We start from the raw sequence: 13,593 nt of genomic DNA, 5'->3' as shown, positions 1-13,593 counted from the left end.
GAATACCTGCCACCAAGACCGAGAAGGAAGGAGAAGCCCACATCTGGGGAACAGAAGTAACAAGGAAGGAGATGGTTCAGGGTTTGAGGAGCCTACAGAACATCTGAGTTCAAGGGCTGTACTGATTTGAAGTTCAGGAGTTCGAGAAAGATGCTGAGCATTTAGAAATGAGCAAGCAGGTCCTTGCTTATTTAACCATGACCTTCCTTGAATTAATACACCCTGGTCCTGGCCCCTCTTATCCTCAGTCATTACATACAATGTTTATTGTGGTTTTTGATATGTTTCATGTGTTCCAAACAACTCTTCTCTGATTCAGAAACACGAAGGCCCTGACTGCTATGCAGCCAGTCATGCGCCAAGCAGGAGTGGAGCTATGGAGGGGGGGGGCCTGTTATTTTCTGAGTGCCTCCTAAGTACCTATCTGTGCATGCCTGTATGTTTTGTGTTCACGCGTATGTGTGCATTTACATGTGAGTACCTGGAAGGAACGGAAGCAAAAATATTTTGTTGTGTAATACTGATGACACACTGAGGAAGCAAGAATAACTTTCCAGGCAGGATAGGTCCCTTGTACACAAGTTAGAAAGGGATGCTTTTTGGAAGCAGCTCCAAGTGACACCACAGCATGCACTGTCTCATTTGCCCTAAGGTGTCTAGCCTGGGCCCTGCGGCTCAGTGACCACAGGGACTTCATCATGGCACAGTTCTCTTAATTGCATCCTGAAAACGTGCCAATTAGAAGAACTTTCAGAGGAAGAATGAGGTCCCGAGTGCATGGAACAGAGTAATTAAAACTTCAGCAAAGTAGTTCACTTGGGAACTCATTAGAAGTTTTTCTCAACAATGATTGCTAACTTTCTAAAATTAGTTTTCCTGTAATAGCAAGTTCACTGTAGAAAATAGAAAACACCAGCAAATGTGAAAAAGAAAATCAAAATTGACCATTAACTCACCACTAAAGATAACCACAGTGGAAATTTTGGTGTATTTCATGATGAAATAAGCTACATCGTGCCAATGATAAGAACGTGGTATTCACCCAATAAGTGTTACTGATGATTATTATTCCATCTCTAATAGGTTTAAAAATCTTTCCCCATCCAAAAATCAAATAAAGTTCTCCTAAATTTTCTTCTAGCGTTTTACTTTTACTTTTATTGCTTGTCTAATACATAAATGCTTTGTCATTATAAATGTTTCATATAATACAGACAGATGAGGATTAAACTGGAAGCATTCTTTCTCACACTTCCACTCTCACTCTTCCACTGAGATAGGCAACAACGCTTTAATAAGTTGGTGCTTATTTGTCCTCTCTTATTTCTAGTCATTCATTTCATTTCATTCATTCAGCAGATAGCACTACCTAAAAAGTGCTCCACACCAAAGGATGAGAAGCTGAGGCCTTTAACCATGGACTCAGCCCCGCTGGCTGAGTAGGAGTCCAAACACCTCCACACTTCTCAGCCTGTCCTGGGCACAGGTCGGGTGCAGACAGAAAAGCAGGAAACATGCTGGGAGCTTCAGGTGGGCACCAGGCACGGCACTGTCTACCCCAGCCGCCTGGAAGTCTGAAATCCCAAAGGGTGTGCAGTCGCCCCAAAGCTTCTGCTTGATCTGAAATGTGGGGAAAGAAAAACATATATGAAATAACAAAGGGCGAGAAGAGGTCAGCTGGAGACCACAGTGAGCCGCAAGGGAGGGAGAAGGTGGTGGTGTGATTCAGAAGGTATATAGGAAAATCAGGAAAGAACTCATTAGCAGGCAAACCACACAGATTTTATTGTAGGACTGGATGGGGAGAGTGAAGAAGAGTGTGTTGTCAAGGACACATCCAGGAAGGGAATGCAATTGACTGTGATGGGAAAATACAGGAAAAGTACAGACTGAGGCAGGGTGAGAGATTAAGAGTTCTGCGTTGGGTATATACAACATTATTGCTGGCATGTCCAAGAAGAAATGGCAAGGAAACAAAAGGGAGATCCCTGGCTAAAGAGAGAGTAGACAATAGTCACCCCTCTGCCTCATCTTATGGGACCATCCACAGGGTGGCACACAGCCCATCATTCCCTCCTACACGTGGAGGTGTTTCCAGGAGCCGAGCTGCCCGCTCGGTTTCCAGGACCCTCTTCTGGGTCTGTCTGTCCCAGGGCCCCAGGGCTCCCGCTTTTAGAAGGTCTACTTCCAGGGCTCTGGCACTGCGGCCCAAGGCCGCGCGAGGCTGAGGCTGCAGCATGGAGGGGACCAAGGGGCCTGGGTTCTAGTACCTCCCCCTGGTCGGCCCGAGCCCCATCCGGTCACCTCCCGCGGCCTCAGTCACTCCGTCTGGGCCATGCCCCCCCCACCCCGCTGTCCCCCGCCGGCTGTACCTTCCCTGTCGATTTGACCCCCTTCCAGACGCAGAAGTAGACCAGGACCCAGCAGGCCAGCAGACACAGGGTCACCTCCCAGTTGAGGGCCCCAGGCACCTCCAGCCCCCCAGAGAGCCGCAGGACTTTGTTCCTAGGAGCCAGGGGGACGCCGGTGAGGGCCGGGAGAAGGGAAGCTGCCCCGAGGGGTGGCGGCGCCTCCATCCTCCGGCCTCTGCTCTGGCTGGCGCTCCTGTGCCCCCCACCCTGAGGTGTGGAGTGGGGAGGGGGGTGGGAGGGCCGCCGGCCTGGGCCCCCAGTCCCTGCGGCACCAGCTCCCTCCCCCTAGGCGGGCGCAACACGGGAAAAGGCGCGTGACAAGGACAGGCCAGGCCCCGGAGGGGTGGCTCTGCCTCCCCAGGTCATCTCCCCAACTCACTCCCAGAACTCGATGACGGGGGACCAGCGTGTCACATGTGAGCTCGGCCAGGCCGGCCTTGCCTCGGGGGAAGGGGGGAACGGGGCGCCGGGCGCTGGGCGCTGGGCGCGAAGTGGTCACGTGCTAAGGGGTCTCCCGGCCCCGCAGCAGGGGCATGTTCGCGCAGGCGCGCTGAGAGCGTGGGGGGTGGGGCAGGGTGTGCACGTGGAGTCTAGCTCACTAACCGCAGGAGCAGGACGCCATTGGCGTCCCCGGTCCACTCGGTCATGCAGACTGTTGATGTGGAGGATGCGACGGGCCAGGCTGCCGACCAGGGCGGACAGGGCGCTCCCGATGGCGGCCCGGAGGACCCCGAAGGGCCCCAAAACCCCGACGATGGCGTTGGAGACACTACGCCTGAGGCCCAAGAGCCAGGAAGACTGCTCAAGTTGTATCCCCCCACACCATGGGGCCCTCAGAAGCCTGGGCACGGACCCGGGGCAGGCGTGGGGGAGAGAGGGCAGGAGGGATGGGTCTGGCGAAGCAGATTGACGGGGATGGGGATGGGGATGGTCACCCCGGGGGGTTGGGGTGGTCACCCCGGGGGGGCGGGGTGGAGGCTGAAAACCATGCAGGCGGGCAGCTGGGACGATTAGAAGGGGTGGTCTAGAGAGAACTGGCCAGGGAGGAGAGAGGATGGGGGAGGGGGGCGGGGGAGAGACAACTTGAGGGAGTGGGATGAGGCCCAGGCAAAGACAGACCTTAAGGTAGTGCCTTAAGGTGCGTGGCTGGTTCAGCGGTAGAATGGTCGCCTTTAACGCAGGAGACCCGGGTCCGATTCCCGGACGGTGCACCTCCCACCCCCACCAACTCGCCTCCCAAAAAAAAAAAAGGTGGTGCCTTAACCAGATCTTCACCAGTTCCCTCACCATGCGGTTCCCGTCTCGCATGGAGGCCCGGATGGCCCGCCGGTCTCTGGCACTGTACGCCCAACCCCATGGGCCGGTTGAGAAGCTCGCAGTGGTCGGCAACACCCTGTCTGTGTCAGTTCTAGAAAGCGGCAGGGTGGGGATGGCGGCAGGTCCTTGGGGCCGATCTCGACCCCAGGGCTGCTGTAATGAGGTCATGGGGACACCTAAGGGGAGAGCTAAGGAGGGGGCGTGAAGGACGTGGCCTCTTGCCGCCTGTGGGGAGCAGAGGTACGGAGTTACACCATTAACGATTTTGTTTTCCCCTCCCTCTTAGCCGACTGACAGCTGCAGACCCTGACCAACTCCAAATTTCCGTCACCGCCTGTATGGATCATCTTTACCTGTTGGCACGCACTATGCGGCATTTTGCACCCCCACTTTGTCTCTAAGCCTCCTGTGGGGAAGGGGGGCTGGGCTTAACGTTGTGTCCACTCTTAGGCAGTGCAGCCTTCCCTAAAGCGTTCATTTCTAAGGTAGTTGCCACTTTATTGTTGGGGGTCAATTTTTTTGCCTGTACTGGTTCTGGAGGGCTCACACCCCATTTGTTTCTTTTGATGCTTAAAAGTATGTTACAGAAAATAAAAACTTGCTACTATTCCCTGCTTGAGTTTCTTTTCAGCTACTGGGCCTCTGGATTTTCTTGTCTTTGTTCTCGGGTTGGATGTGGGAGGTTCCGGGATTCAGATGTTCAAGTCCTATAAGGTAATTAAAGACAATTTTGGAAATGGAAGAAAGTAAAAATCACTATGTCCTGTTATTCAGATGTCAGTACAGTCAACAGTTGAGAATACTTTCTTAGTCTTACACTTATATTTGCATATTAAATGCACAACACTAGAAACACTGCTATAGGAGTTTCATGGCTTCCTGGTCTTGTTTCAGATCAGTGAAGAAAAGTACTGGGAAAATTGTTAAGTGTTTGGGAGAGCAGGGAGTTAGCTAGTTCTAAAATATCTTGTATCCTGCAACCTCCCTGAACACACTGCTTAATTCTAAGTAGCTCTTTTATCGATTCCATGGAATTTTCTACATAGACCATCATGTGCACCATTAAGGGCTGTTTTACTTCTTCCTTTCCAGTCTGCATGCCTTTTATAGATTCATTGCTCTCAATGTGGTTTGGATTTTCCTGCCTCTTTGCTTGCCAGGTAGTTTTGGATTGGATGCCAGACATTGTACATTTTCCTTTGGGTGCTGGCCTATTAACTTGGAATCCCTACTGTTTAAGAGAGTATGGGGTTTCCCAGGTGGGAAAGTTTAACATTTTTTTCTCCAGCTCCTCAAGGGACTTTGCCTATATATATTTTTTCTATACTTTTAAATTATCTACCCAACATACTCTGGAACGTATCCAGGTATTACATTAAGCTATTCAGAATTACAAGAACTCATTCCCATTTTTGGCTCAATGTGTTTGGGTTGTTTAAATGAACTATGCAGACAGGTTGAGTTAGAATGTGTGCTACAAAAAAACATTACATTTTGGAAAAAATAAACCTCTTTTCTTTTGATCTTATATAGTAAGTGAAGTTTTAAAATACAGACACTGTCTTCCTTTACCCTGTATTCTGATTTAAGTATGTATTACTTTTGAAACAAATATTTCCAACAAATATTCTCACTTTGAAAAAGAATAGTCTGCTCTATTAGGTTAAAAAATAATCTCATCTTACTCTTTCAAAACATTGGAAATGGATTTGGAATTTGATGAATTATCTTCACTTCTATAGAGGACACCTGTTAGTTTTTTCATCAGGCATCTGCTCCTCTTCTTCTAGTACTGGGATCCTTATTTGCCCCTAGAAAAGTACCCCTTTCCTTCCTCTCAGCTTTTGTGATGCTGGTGGAGTTGACCTCTCCTTGATTCCAGACGCGTGTTGTGAGTCAGGCCTGGCCAGAGTGCTGCTTTCCTCTGGCCATGGTCAGCTCATCTAAGCCAGTGACACTTTCAGGAGCCCCAAGGTGGCACACTGGCAGACTAGAGGGGAAGTTGGAGCAAAAAGGCAGATCTCAGAGAATGAAATCCTGGATCCCACTGTGCCTGAAGCCAGAAACTACAACCGTGCCCCATCAACCTCACCCCGGTCCTTTAAGTTATACAAACCCATAAAGTTCTCCCGTTAAGGCAATTTGGATAGTTTGTTTCTACCTTTGCAGCAAAAAATCCTGGCCATTAACTGAAGTGATGAACCATAGATTTATTTCATATTTAATATATGAATGTGGTCTGGAGACTTGGCCCTCCTTTCTTTCAAGGGAGAAACAGGCTTTTGTCTGTTTGTTGCTAGGGGATTGGCTTCTTATAGAGAAGCCATTGTTTGGGTTTGAGAAAGCTGCCGGAATGCAATGTAACAGAAATGGTCGGCTTTTATAAGGAGGATTTATTTAGTTACAAATCTGCAGTTCCTTGGAGAAAAGGCAACTTGCTTTCATCTGGGTTTCTCTGTCACATCGGAAGGCGCATAGTAATGTCTGCTGGCTGTGCCTCCCGGCTTCTGGGTTCAAACAGCTTTCCCTGGGGTGATTCCTTTCTGTTCCTCCAAATGTCTTGGGCTTGGGTTGACTCTGAGCACTAAGTTGAGTTGTGCTGGGCTGCTGGGCTCCTGAGCTGTTCTGAGATGTTTTTCTCTCTTCTAGTTTCTCCTTTTAAGCCTCACTCATTGCAGAAAGCATGCCCCTTGGCTGACCACAGATGTAATTAGTCATAGATTAAATTCATGTGCTAATGATTTAAGTCCACAGCAACAGAACAACTGGACACCATCACCTGGCTAAGTAGACACCTGAACTACAGCCATCAAGACATTACGGTAGACATATTATGGTAGAAAAGGAAACAAATGAGTCTTTTGTGGGTAAGAATCCAAAGAGAGAGAGAAGGGGCTGCAAGAGGGCAGCTGAAGAAAAATGACTAAAGAGAAGGGGCATTGGGGCCAGCCTTTTCCAGACAGAGCTCCAGAATTTGGCTCAAAACTGTGTGGTCAATTCACCAGGGTACTTGATCTGTCTACTAATGGTGGTAATTGCATCTCAGAAGGAGAAATCGACTTTACATTACTTTTATTATTCTTTGTATGCTGTATGGCGGGGGTCACATTTCATTCTTTTTACATGTGAGTATCCCCTTATTGTAGCACTGTTTTTTGAATTTTTGTTTGGTTTGGTTTTTCGTTTCTTTGTTTGCTTTTTTGCTTGTTTGTTTGTTTTGGGAAGTGCATGGCACATTACTTCTAATGTCTGTATAATATTCCACAGTATGTATATGCATATACCATCATTCATTTAAGCAGTACCGTACCTACAGCTGTTTAGTTATTTCTAATTTTTCAACATTATAAACAATGCTGAAGTGACTATCTTGGTATGTTTGTTTTATGTAATTCATTATGCATGATAAACTTTTTAATGTTTTTTTATTGTGAAAAGTATACAAAAAAGTAATAAATTTCAATGTACATTTTAACAAGTAGTTTTGGAACAGATTTCACAGTCTGGTATGGGTTACAGTTCTACAGTTTCAAGTTTTTCCTTCTAGCACCTCCAAGACACTGGAGACTGACAGAAATGTCAATTCAGCAGTCATACTCATTTCTCCTTCTCTTTAAATAACATATATACCTAAAAGAAATACATTTCAATAAAAGTTGTAGAACAGATTTCACAGTTTGTATGAGTTACAATTCCACAATAATAGGTTTTTATTTCTAGCACTCATAGGTACTGGAGGTTAAAAGAAATATCAGTAAAATGATTCAGCACTCATTTATTAAATCCAACTTTCTCTTTATAACTCCACCATCACCTCTGGTCTTTCTCACACTCTGTAGGGGTATTCGGGCTATGCCCATTCTAAATTTTTTTAACATTTTTTATTGTATAGTATAACATATATAAGAAGCAAAGAAATAAAAAAGCAATAGTTTTCAAAGCTCTCTTCAAAAAGTGGTTACAGAACAGATCCCGGAGTTTGTGATGGGCTACCATATGATCCTTTCATATTTTTCCTTCTAGGTGCTCCAGGATATAGAAGGCTAGAGGGCTTAAATACTTTTTTTATCATCACAATCACCTTTTTTTTTCTCTTCTTTTTTTGTGAACAATAGCATATATACAAAAAAGCTATAAATTTCAGAGCACAGTACCACAATTAGTTGAAGAACAAATTTTGGACTTTGACATGGGTTACAATTTCACAATTTTAGGTTGTTACTTCTAGCTGCTCTAAGATACTGGAGACTAAAAGAGATATCAATTTAATGATTCAGCATTCATATTCATTTGTTAAGTCCTATCTTCCATGCATAATTTCACCATCAACTTTGATCTTTCCATAAGTCACTTTTGGGTTGTTTAGACTATGGCAATTCTAAATTTTTGATATTGGAAAGCTCTGTCACTAATACGGGGTAGGAGATGGAAATATCTGATGTTCTGGAGAGGCTGGGCTAGGTTTCAGGACTTATCTGGACCAGGGACCCATCTGGAGGTTGTAGGTTTCTGGAAAGTTACTCTAGTGCCTAGAACCCTTGTGGAATCTTATATATTGCCTTACGTGTTCTTTAGAATTGGCTGGAATGGTCCTAGTTGGGAGTTGGCAGATTATGACAGGTAGCAAGGTCTAACTGAAGCTTGCATAAGAGCAACCTCCAGAGTAGCCTCTCAACTCTATTTGAACTCTCTCTGCCACTGATACTTTATTAATTATACTTCTTTTCTCCCTTTTGGTCAGAATGGAATTGTTGATCCCACGGTGCCAGGTCTGGATTCATCCCTGGGAGTCCTCTCCCATATCACCAGGGAGACTTTCACCTCTGGATGTCATGTCACACACAGGGGGGAGGGCAATGATTTCACTTATAGAGTTGGGCTTAGAGAGACTGAGGCCACATCTGAGCAAAAACAGAGGTCCTCCAGAAGTAACTCTCAGGCATGCCTATAGGTAGTCTAAGCTTCTCCTCTACCTACATAAGCTGCATGATAAATTTTTATAAGGGGAATTGTTGGATCAAAGAGTAAGGCCTTTTTTATCCCACAACATTAGTGGGAGTCTCTTGTCCTTCCTACATATTGACTCAATAACCAACTGCAAATCACCCAATCACCCCAAAGTCCCCAGAGTCTGTTGCTTGAAACTCACTCTTCATTGCTTATTTCTGTATAAATTAGAGCTTTTTGGTTGTAAGTAACAAAACCACACTCTGCTAATTAAGGTGGCTTATTGAAGTTATGCAGAGGAGCTCACAGAACCGGAGTTAACAGCTGAGTAGCTAGGCATCAGAAAAGACGTGAGCCAAATCACCTCTGAGGAATCACCTCAGCAGAAGCTCACACTAGTTCTCTCCAAGGAGTTGCTATCATCTGACTAGCTCCAACCACCTTCCATCTCAGTTTGTCTCTGCTCCAGTCTCAAAATCCTTGAAGAGAAACCCTGATCAGCTCAGCTTTCAAGCCCTACAGGTGCAGGGAGAGCTGTGAAGACAGGAAGTCAGTGATGAGAGTATTAAAGGAGTGTTGTGGGTGTTGGGGGGTGGGTAATTGAACATTTGAGTTTTTGCTACAGTTTTCCTATCATAAGTAATGCTGCCATGAACACTCTTCTACTTGTGTTCTGTTTAAAAAGATTTTATAGAAACACACATTTCTAGTGTCACTAGAAACTCTCACTTTCTAGAGTTTTCAGATTATTTTCTTCATAATTTAGCTGGAAGCACAAGTTTTCCTTATAACATATTTACCTAGGTCTCTACAATTACAATATATTATCTGGCTATGAAATGAATGAAACTTAACCTACCATGCACTATAATGAAGGATAGGGGTGAGGTGGGGAAATGCCAAGATATGTAGCTGGAAAGTTGACATCCAAAATCCAACAAGTCCCACGTCCTAGTGAGAAGGTGGAGATGATCATTCAAGGCACCAGGAGTTATGTCCTAAAGGACCAACTCAAAGACACAGCTGAAGACAAAATGAAAAAGGTAGAGTCAGAAGCCAGGGTGACAATGTGACTGTGTGACAGTGAAAACCTTGTGTCTGATGCTCCTTTTATCCAGGGTTTGGACAGATGAGTAAAAAAATATGGATAAAAATAAATAAATAATAGGGTGGATAAGGGGTAAAATAAATTGGGTAGATGGAAATACTAGTGGTCAATGAGAGGGAGGAGTAGGGGGTGTGGTATGTATGAGTTTTTTCTTTTTTCTTTTTATTTCTTTTGCTGGAGTGATGCAAATATTCTAAAAAATTATCATAGCAATGAATACACAACTATGTGATGATACTGTGAACCATTGGTTGTTCATCATGTGTGGACTGTAAGTATGTGAAGATTCGTCAATAAAAATATTTTTTTAAAAAGAAGCCAGGGTGAAGCTAAAATAGAATCAGAGCACTTAAAGAACAAGGGAGAACTTCTGGAAAGATGGCCAAATAGAGTAGCTTGAAATTAGCCTTACTCCACAGGAAAGTTAGAGAAGGGACAGGAGGGCGACTGAGGTGGTGATTCGGAAGTGCGGCTGACCTGGGAGAGCTTTCTGCACCACATAGGGCAGCCCTGTTTGCAGAGGCCGAGGAACTGAGAGACCGAAAGCTGGGGCCTGGCGCGGAGGTGCGCAGGCGCAGAGCCCACGGGAGTGCACAGACGGGAACCAGGGACTAGGAAGTAAGCCAGGCTGCATTCCATGGGTACACTACCCTCACCAGGGCAGCCCCGTGACCAGAGACTCACCCCATACTCCACACACCTGAATCCTGTCACCCTCTTCATTCTCCGTGCTCCAAGTGCCCCCACCCCACAAGCCACCAGTGCACATACCTGCCCCACCCCCCCACCCCAAGTGCAGTCCAAACATCTCTCCTGCACACCTAATGAGCACTACCTCCCCACCTCTATTCCCTACAGGCTATTGCCAGTGCATAAAGGCTGCAGGCACTAACCTCAATACCCAGGCTATTCGTGTGACCCTGCCCATAGTGTCGCACAGCCTCACCCAGCCCTCCCTGAGCTCAACGCATCCATTTATGGCACTCCCAGGCCCACACATGTGCACGGGCTCCCAATCACATCATTCACCTCCGGGAACTGCACTTTACAGCAGTCCTAGAACCACACCTGCGCACACCCCTCAGCCTCACTTCCCAGCTCTGAGAAATTGCTGACCTGCGCAACCAGATCACATCTACCCCCAGTTCATGAAGGCATAACACCAACCTGCTGCCACAGCTCTACATATGTGCACAAAAGGCCCTGTGCCTTGGACCAGTCCACACCAGGGTTATGCTTGCAGCTATACCTGCCCTGAAACAAATCACCACACTGAGTGCCTCACCCTGTACCCTGCTCCCTGCTGTACAACCATCCTGCAAATACAAGGCCTTAGACTACTGAAAGAAATCAACTCCCAAAGTAAATAATCAAGATATTTACATGCCACAAAGACAGGAGAAGTTCACTAAGCCTATCACAATGCAGACAGACATAGCCCTGCCTATGACAAAATTAAAACACCAGAGGAAGACACAGATGTTGGAACAACTAATCAAAGATGTTCATACAACTCTACTTAATGAAATAAGTGGGATAGAAAACGACATAAAGGAGATCAAAAAGACAGTAGAGGGTGGGCCACAGTGGCTCAGTGGCAGAGTTCTCACCTGCCATGCCAGAGACACAGGTACGGTTCCTGGTGCTTGCCAATGCAAAACAAAGAAAAAAAGAAAAAGAAGATAGTAGAAGAGCATAAAGAGGAATCTGAAAGAAAAATAGAAAAATAGCAGATATCATAGAGACTAAAGACTCTGTTGACCAAATAAAAACATACAAGAGGCACAAAACACCAGATTTGAAGAGACAGAAGAAAGAATAAGTGATATAGAGGACAGGATAACCGACTTTGAAGACTCAAAACAGCAAATGGCAAAAAAGATGGAAAAAACTGAATTGATCCCAGGGAAATGATAGACAAAACAAAGTACATAAATGAGAAAATCATTGGTGTCCCAGAAGGAGAAGAGAGGAGTAAAGGGCTAGGAGACTAGGTGAGGATATAATGGGGGAAAATTTCTAAACCCTCATAAAGGACATAAATATACAAGTCAAAGAAGCCCAACAAACTCCAAACAGAATAAATCCAATTAGGCTTACCTCAAGACACATACTGATTAGTCTGTCAAATGTTGAAAAGAAGCAGAAAATCCTGAAAGCAGCAAGAAAAAAAAATCTACTACATACAAGGGAAACCAAATAAGACTGAGTTCAGACTACTCAACTAGCATACTGGAGGCAAGAAGGCAGTGGTATGATATATTCAAGATCCTGAAAGAGAAAGACTTCAGCCTAGAATTCTGTACCCAGCCAAATTGTCCTGCTAAACTGAGGAAGAGATTAAAGTTGTCAAAGACAAAGAAGTCCTGAAAGAATTTGTCAACAAGAGACCAGCACTACAAGAAATACTAAAAGGAGTTCTGCTGGCTGAAAAAAAAAAAGACAGGAGAGAAAGGTCTGGAGGAGGGCACAAAATTGAGAGTACCACTAGGGGTAATTTAAAGAATACAAAGAGACAGAGGGAAAAGAGTATATAGATTTGACAAATAAAATTAAAAAGGTAAGATGGTGGATTCAACAAATGCCTTTCCACTAATAACTTTGAATGTTTACGGACTAAACTTACCAATTAAAAGATGCAGATTGGAAGAATATATTAAGAAACATAATCCAGCTATATGCTGCTTACAAGAAACTCATCTCAGACACAAGGATACAAATGGATTGAAAGTGAAAGGATTGAAAAATATTTTCCACCTAGGTTGTAACCAAAAGAAAGCAGGAGTAGCTATACTAATAGACTAATACTCTTATGATGCAAAGACATCATAAGAGTCAAAGAAGGACACTATATACTAAATAAAGGGTCAATTCTCCAAGAAGATATAACAATCAAAAATATTTATGCTCCCAATCAAAGAGCTTCAAAGTGCATTATTAGACAGACATTGGCAAAACTGAAGAACGCAATAGTTGCTTCAACAATAATAGTAGGAGACTTCAATACACCACTCTCCTCTATAGATAGAATAACCAGACAGAAGATCAACAAAGAAATAAAGAAGTTAAATAACCTGACAAATGAATTAAACCTAAAAGACATATATAGGTCGTTGAACCCCAAAGCACAACGATAAACATTCTTCTCTAGTGCTCATGGAACATTCTCCAGGATAAATCATATGCTGGGGCACAAAACAGGTCTTTATAAATGTAAAAACATTGAAATTATTCAAAGAACTTTCTCTGATCACAATGGGATGAAGCTGGATATCAATAACCACCAAAAAACTGAGAACATTCACAATGAGAATACATGGAGATTAAATAACACACTCTTAAACCACCAGTGGGTCAAAGAAAAAATTGCTAGAGAAATCAGTAGCTATCTGGAGATGAATTAAAATGAGAATACAACTTATCAGAACTTATGGGATGTGGCAAAGGCTGTACTGAGAGGAAAATGTATTGCCCTAAATGCCTGTATTAAAAAACAAGAAAGAGCAAAAATCGAGGACTTAGCAGCACACCTGGAAGACCCTGAGAAAGAACAGCAAACAGGAGAAGAGAAATAGCAAAAATTACAGCAGAGACAAATGAATGGGAGAACAAAAGAACAATAGAAAGAATCAATACAACCGAAGGTTGGTTCTTTGAGAAAATCAATAAAATTGAAGACTGACAAAGAAAAAAAGAGAGGATGCAAATAAACAAAATCAGAAATGAGAAAGGGTGTGTTACCACAGACCCTGAAGAAATACAAGAAATCATAAGAGGATACTGTGAACAACTAAATGCCAACAAAATAGA

The 13,593-nt window shown here is 44.4% G+C and overlaps 1 protein-coding gene and 1 long non-coding RNA gene across 2 annotated transcripts; one reads left to right on the top strand and one right to left on the bottom strand.

Moving 5' to 3' along the window:
• Window positions 1–1,175: 1,175 nt before the first annotated feature.
• On the bottom strand, window positions 1,176–2,894 carry LOC143671280 (uncharacterized). Its single transcript, XR_013169529.1, has 3 exons — window positions 2,791–2,894; window positions 2,373–2,505; window positions 1,176–1,620 (listed from the first exon to the last, which is right to left on the bottom strand). It is a non-coding gene; the product is annotated as an uncharacterized LOC143671280 (long non-coding RNA).
• Window positions 2,895–2,986: 92 nt separating this feature from the next.
• On the top strand, window positions 2,987–4,352 carry LOC143671127 (cancer/testis antigen 1-like). The gene is made up of 3 exons (XM_077146101.1): window positions 2,987–3,220; window positions 3,690–3,812; window positions 4,015–4,352. The coding sequence occupies exons 1-3, from the start codon at window positions 3,057–3,059 to the stop codon at window positions 4,127–4,129; spliced, it is 402 nt and encodes a 133-aa protein (XP_077002216.1). The 5' UTR covers window positions 2,987–3,056; the 3' UTR covers window positions 4,130–4,352.
• The last annotated feature ends 9,241 nt before the right edge of the window (window positions 4,353–13,593 follow it).

Source organism: Tamandua tetradactyla, chromosome X, assembly GCF_023851605.1.
Source record: "Tamandua tetradactyla isolate mTamTet1 chromosome X, mTamTet1.pri, whole genome shotgun sequence".
In the NCBI taxonomy this organism is placed as follows: domain Eukaryota; kingdom Metazoa; phylum Chordata; class Mammalia; order Pilosa; family Myrmecophagidae; genus Tamandua; species Tamandua tetradactyla.
The sequence above is the reverse complement of the archived record's forward strand: the minus strand, read 5'-3'. Positions and strand labels throughout refer to the sequence as shown.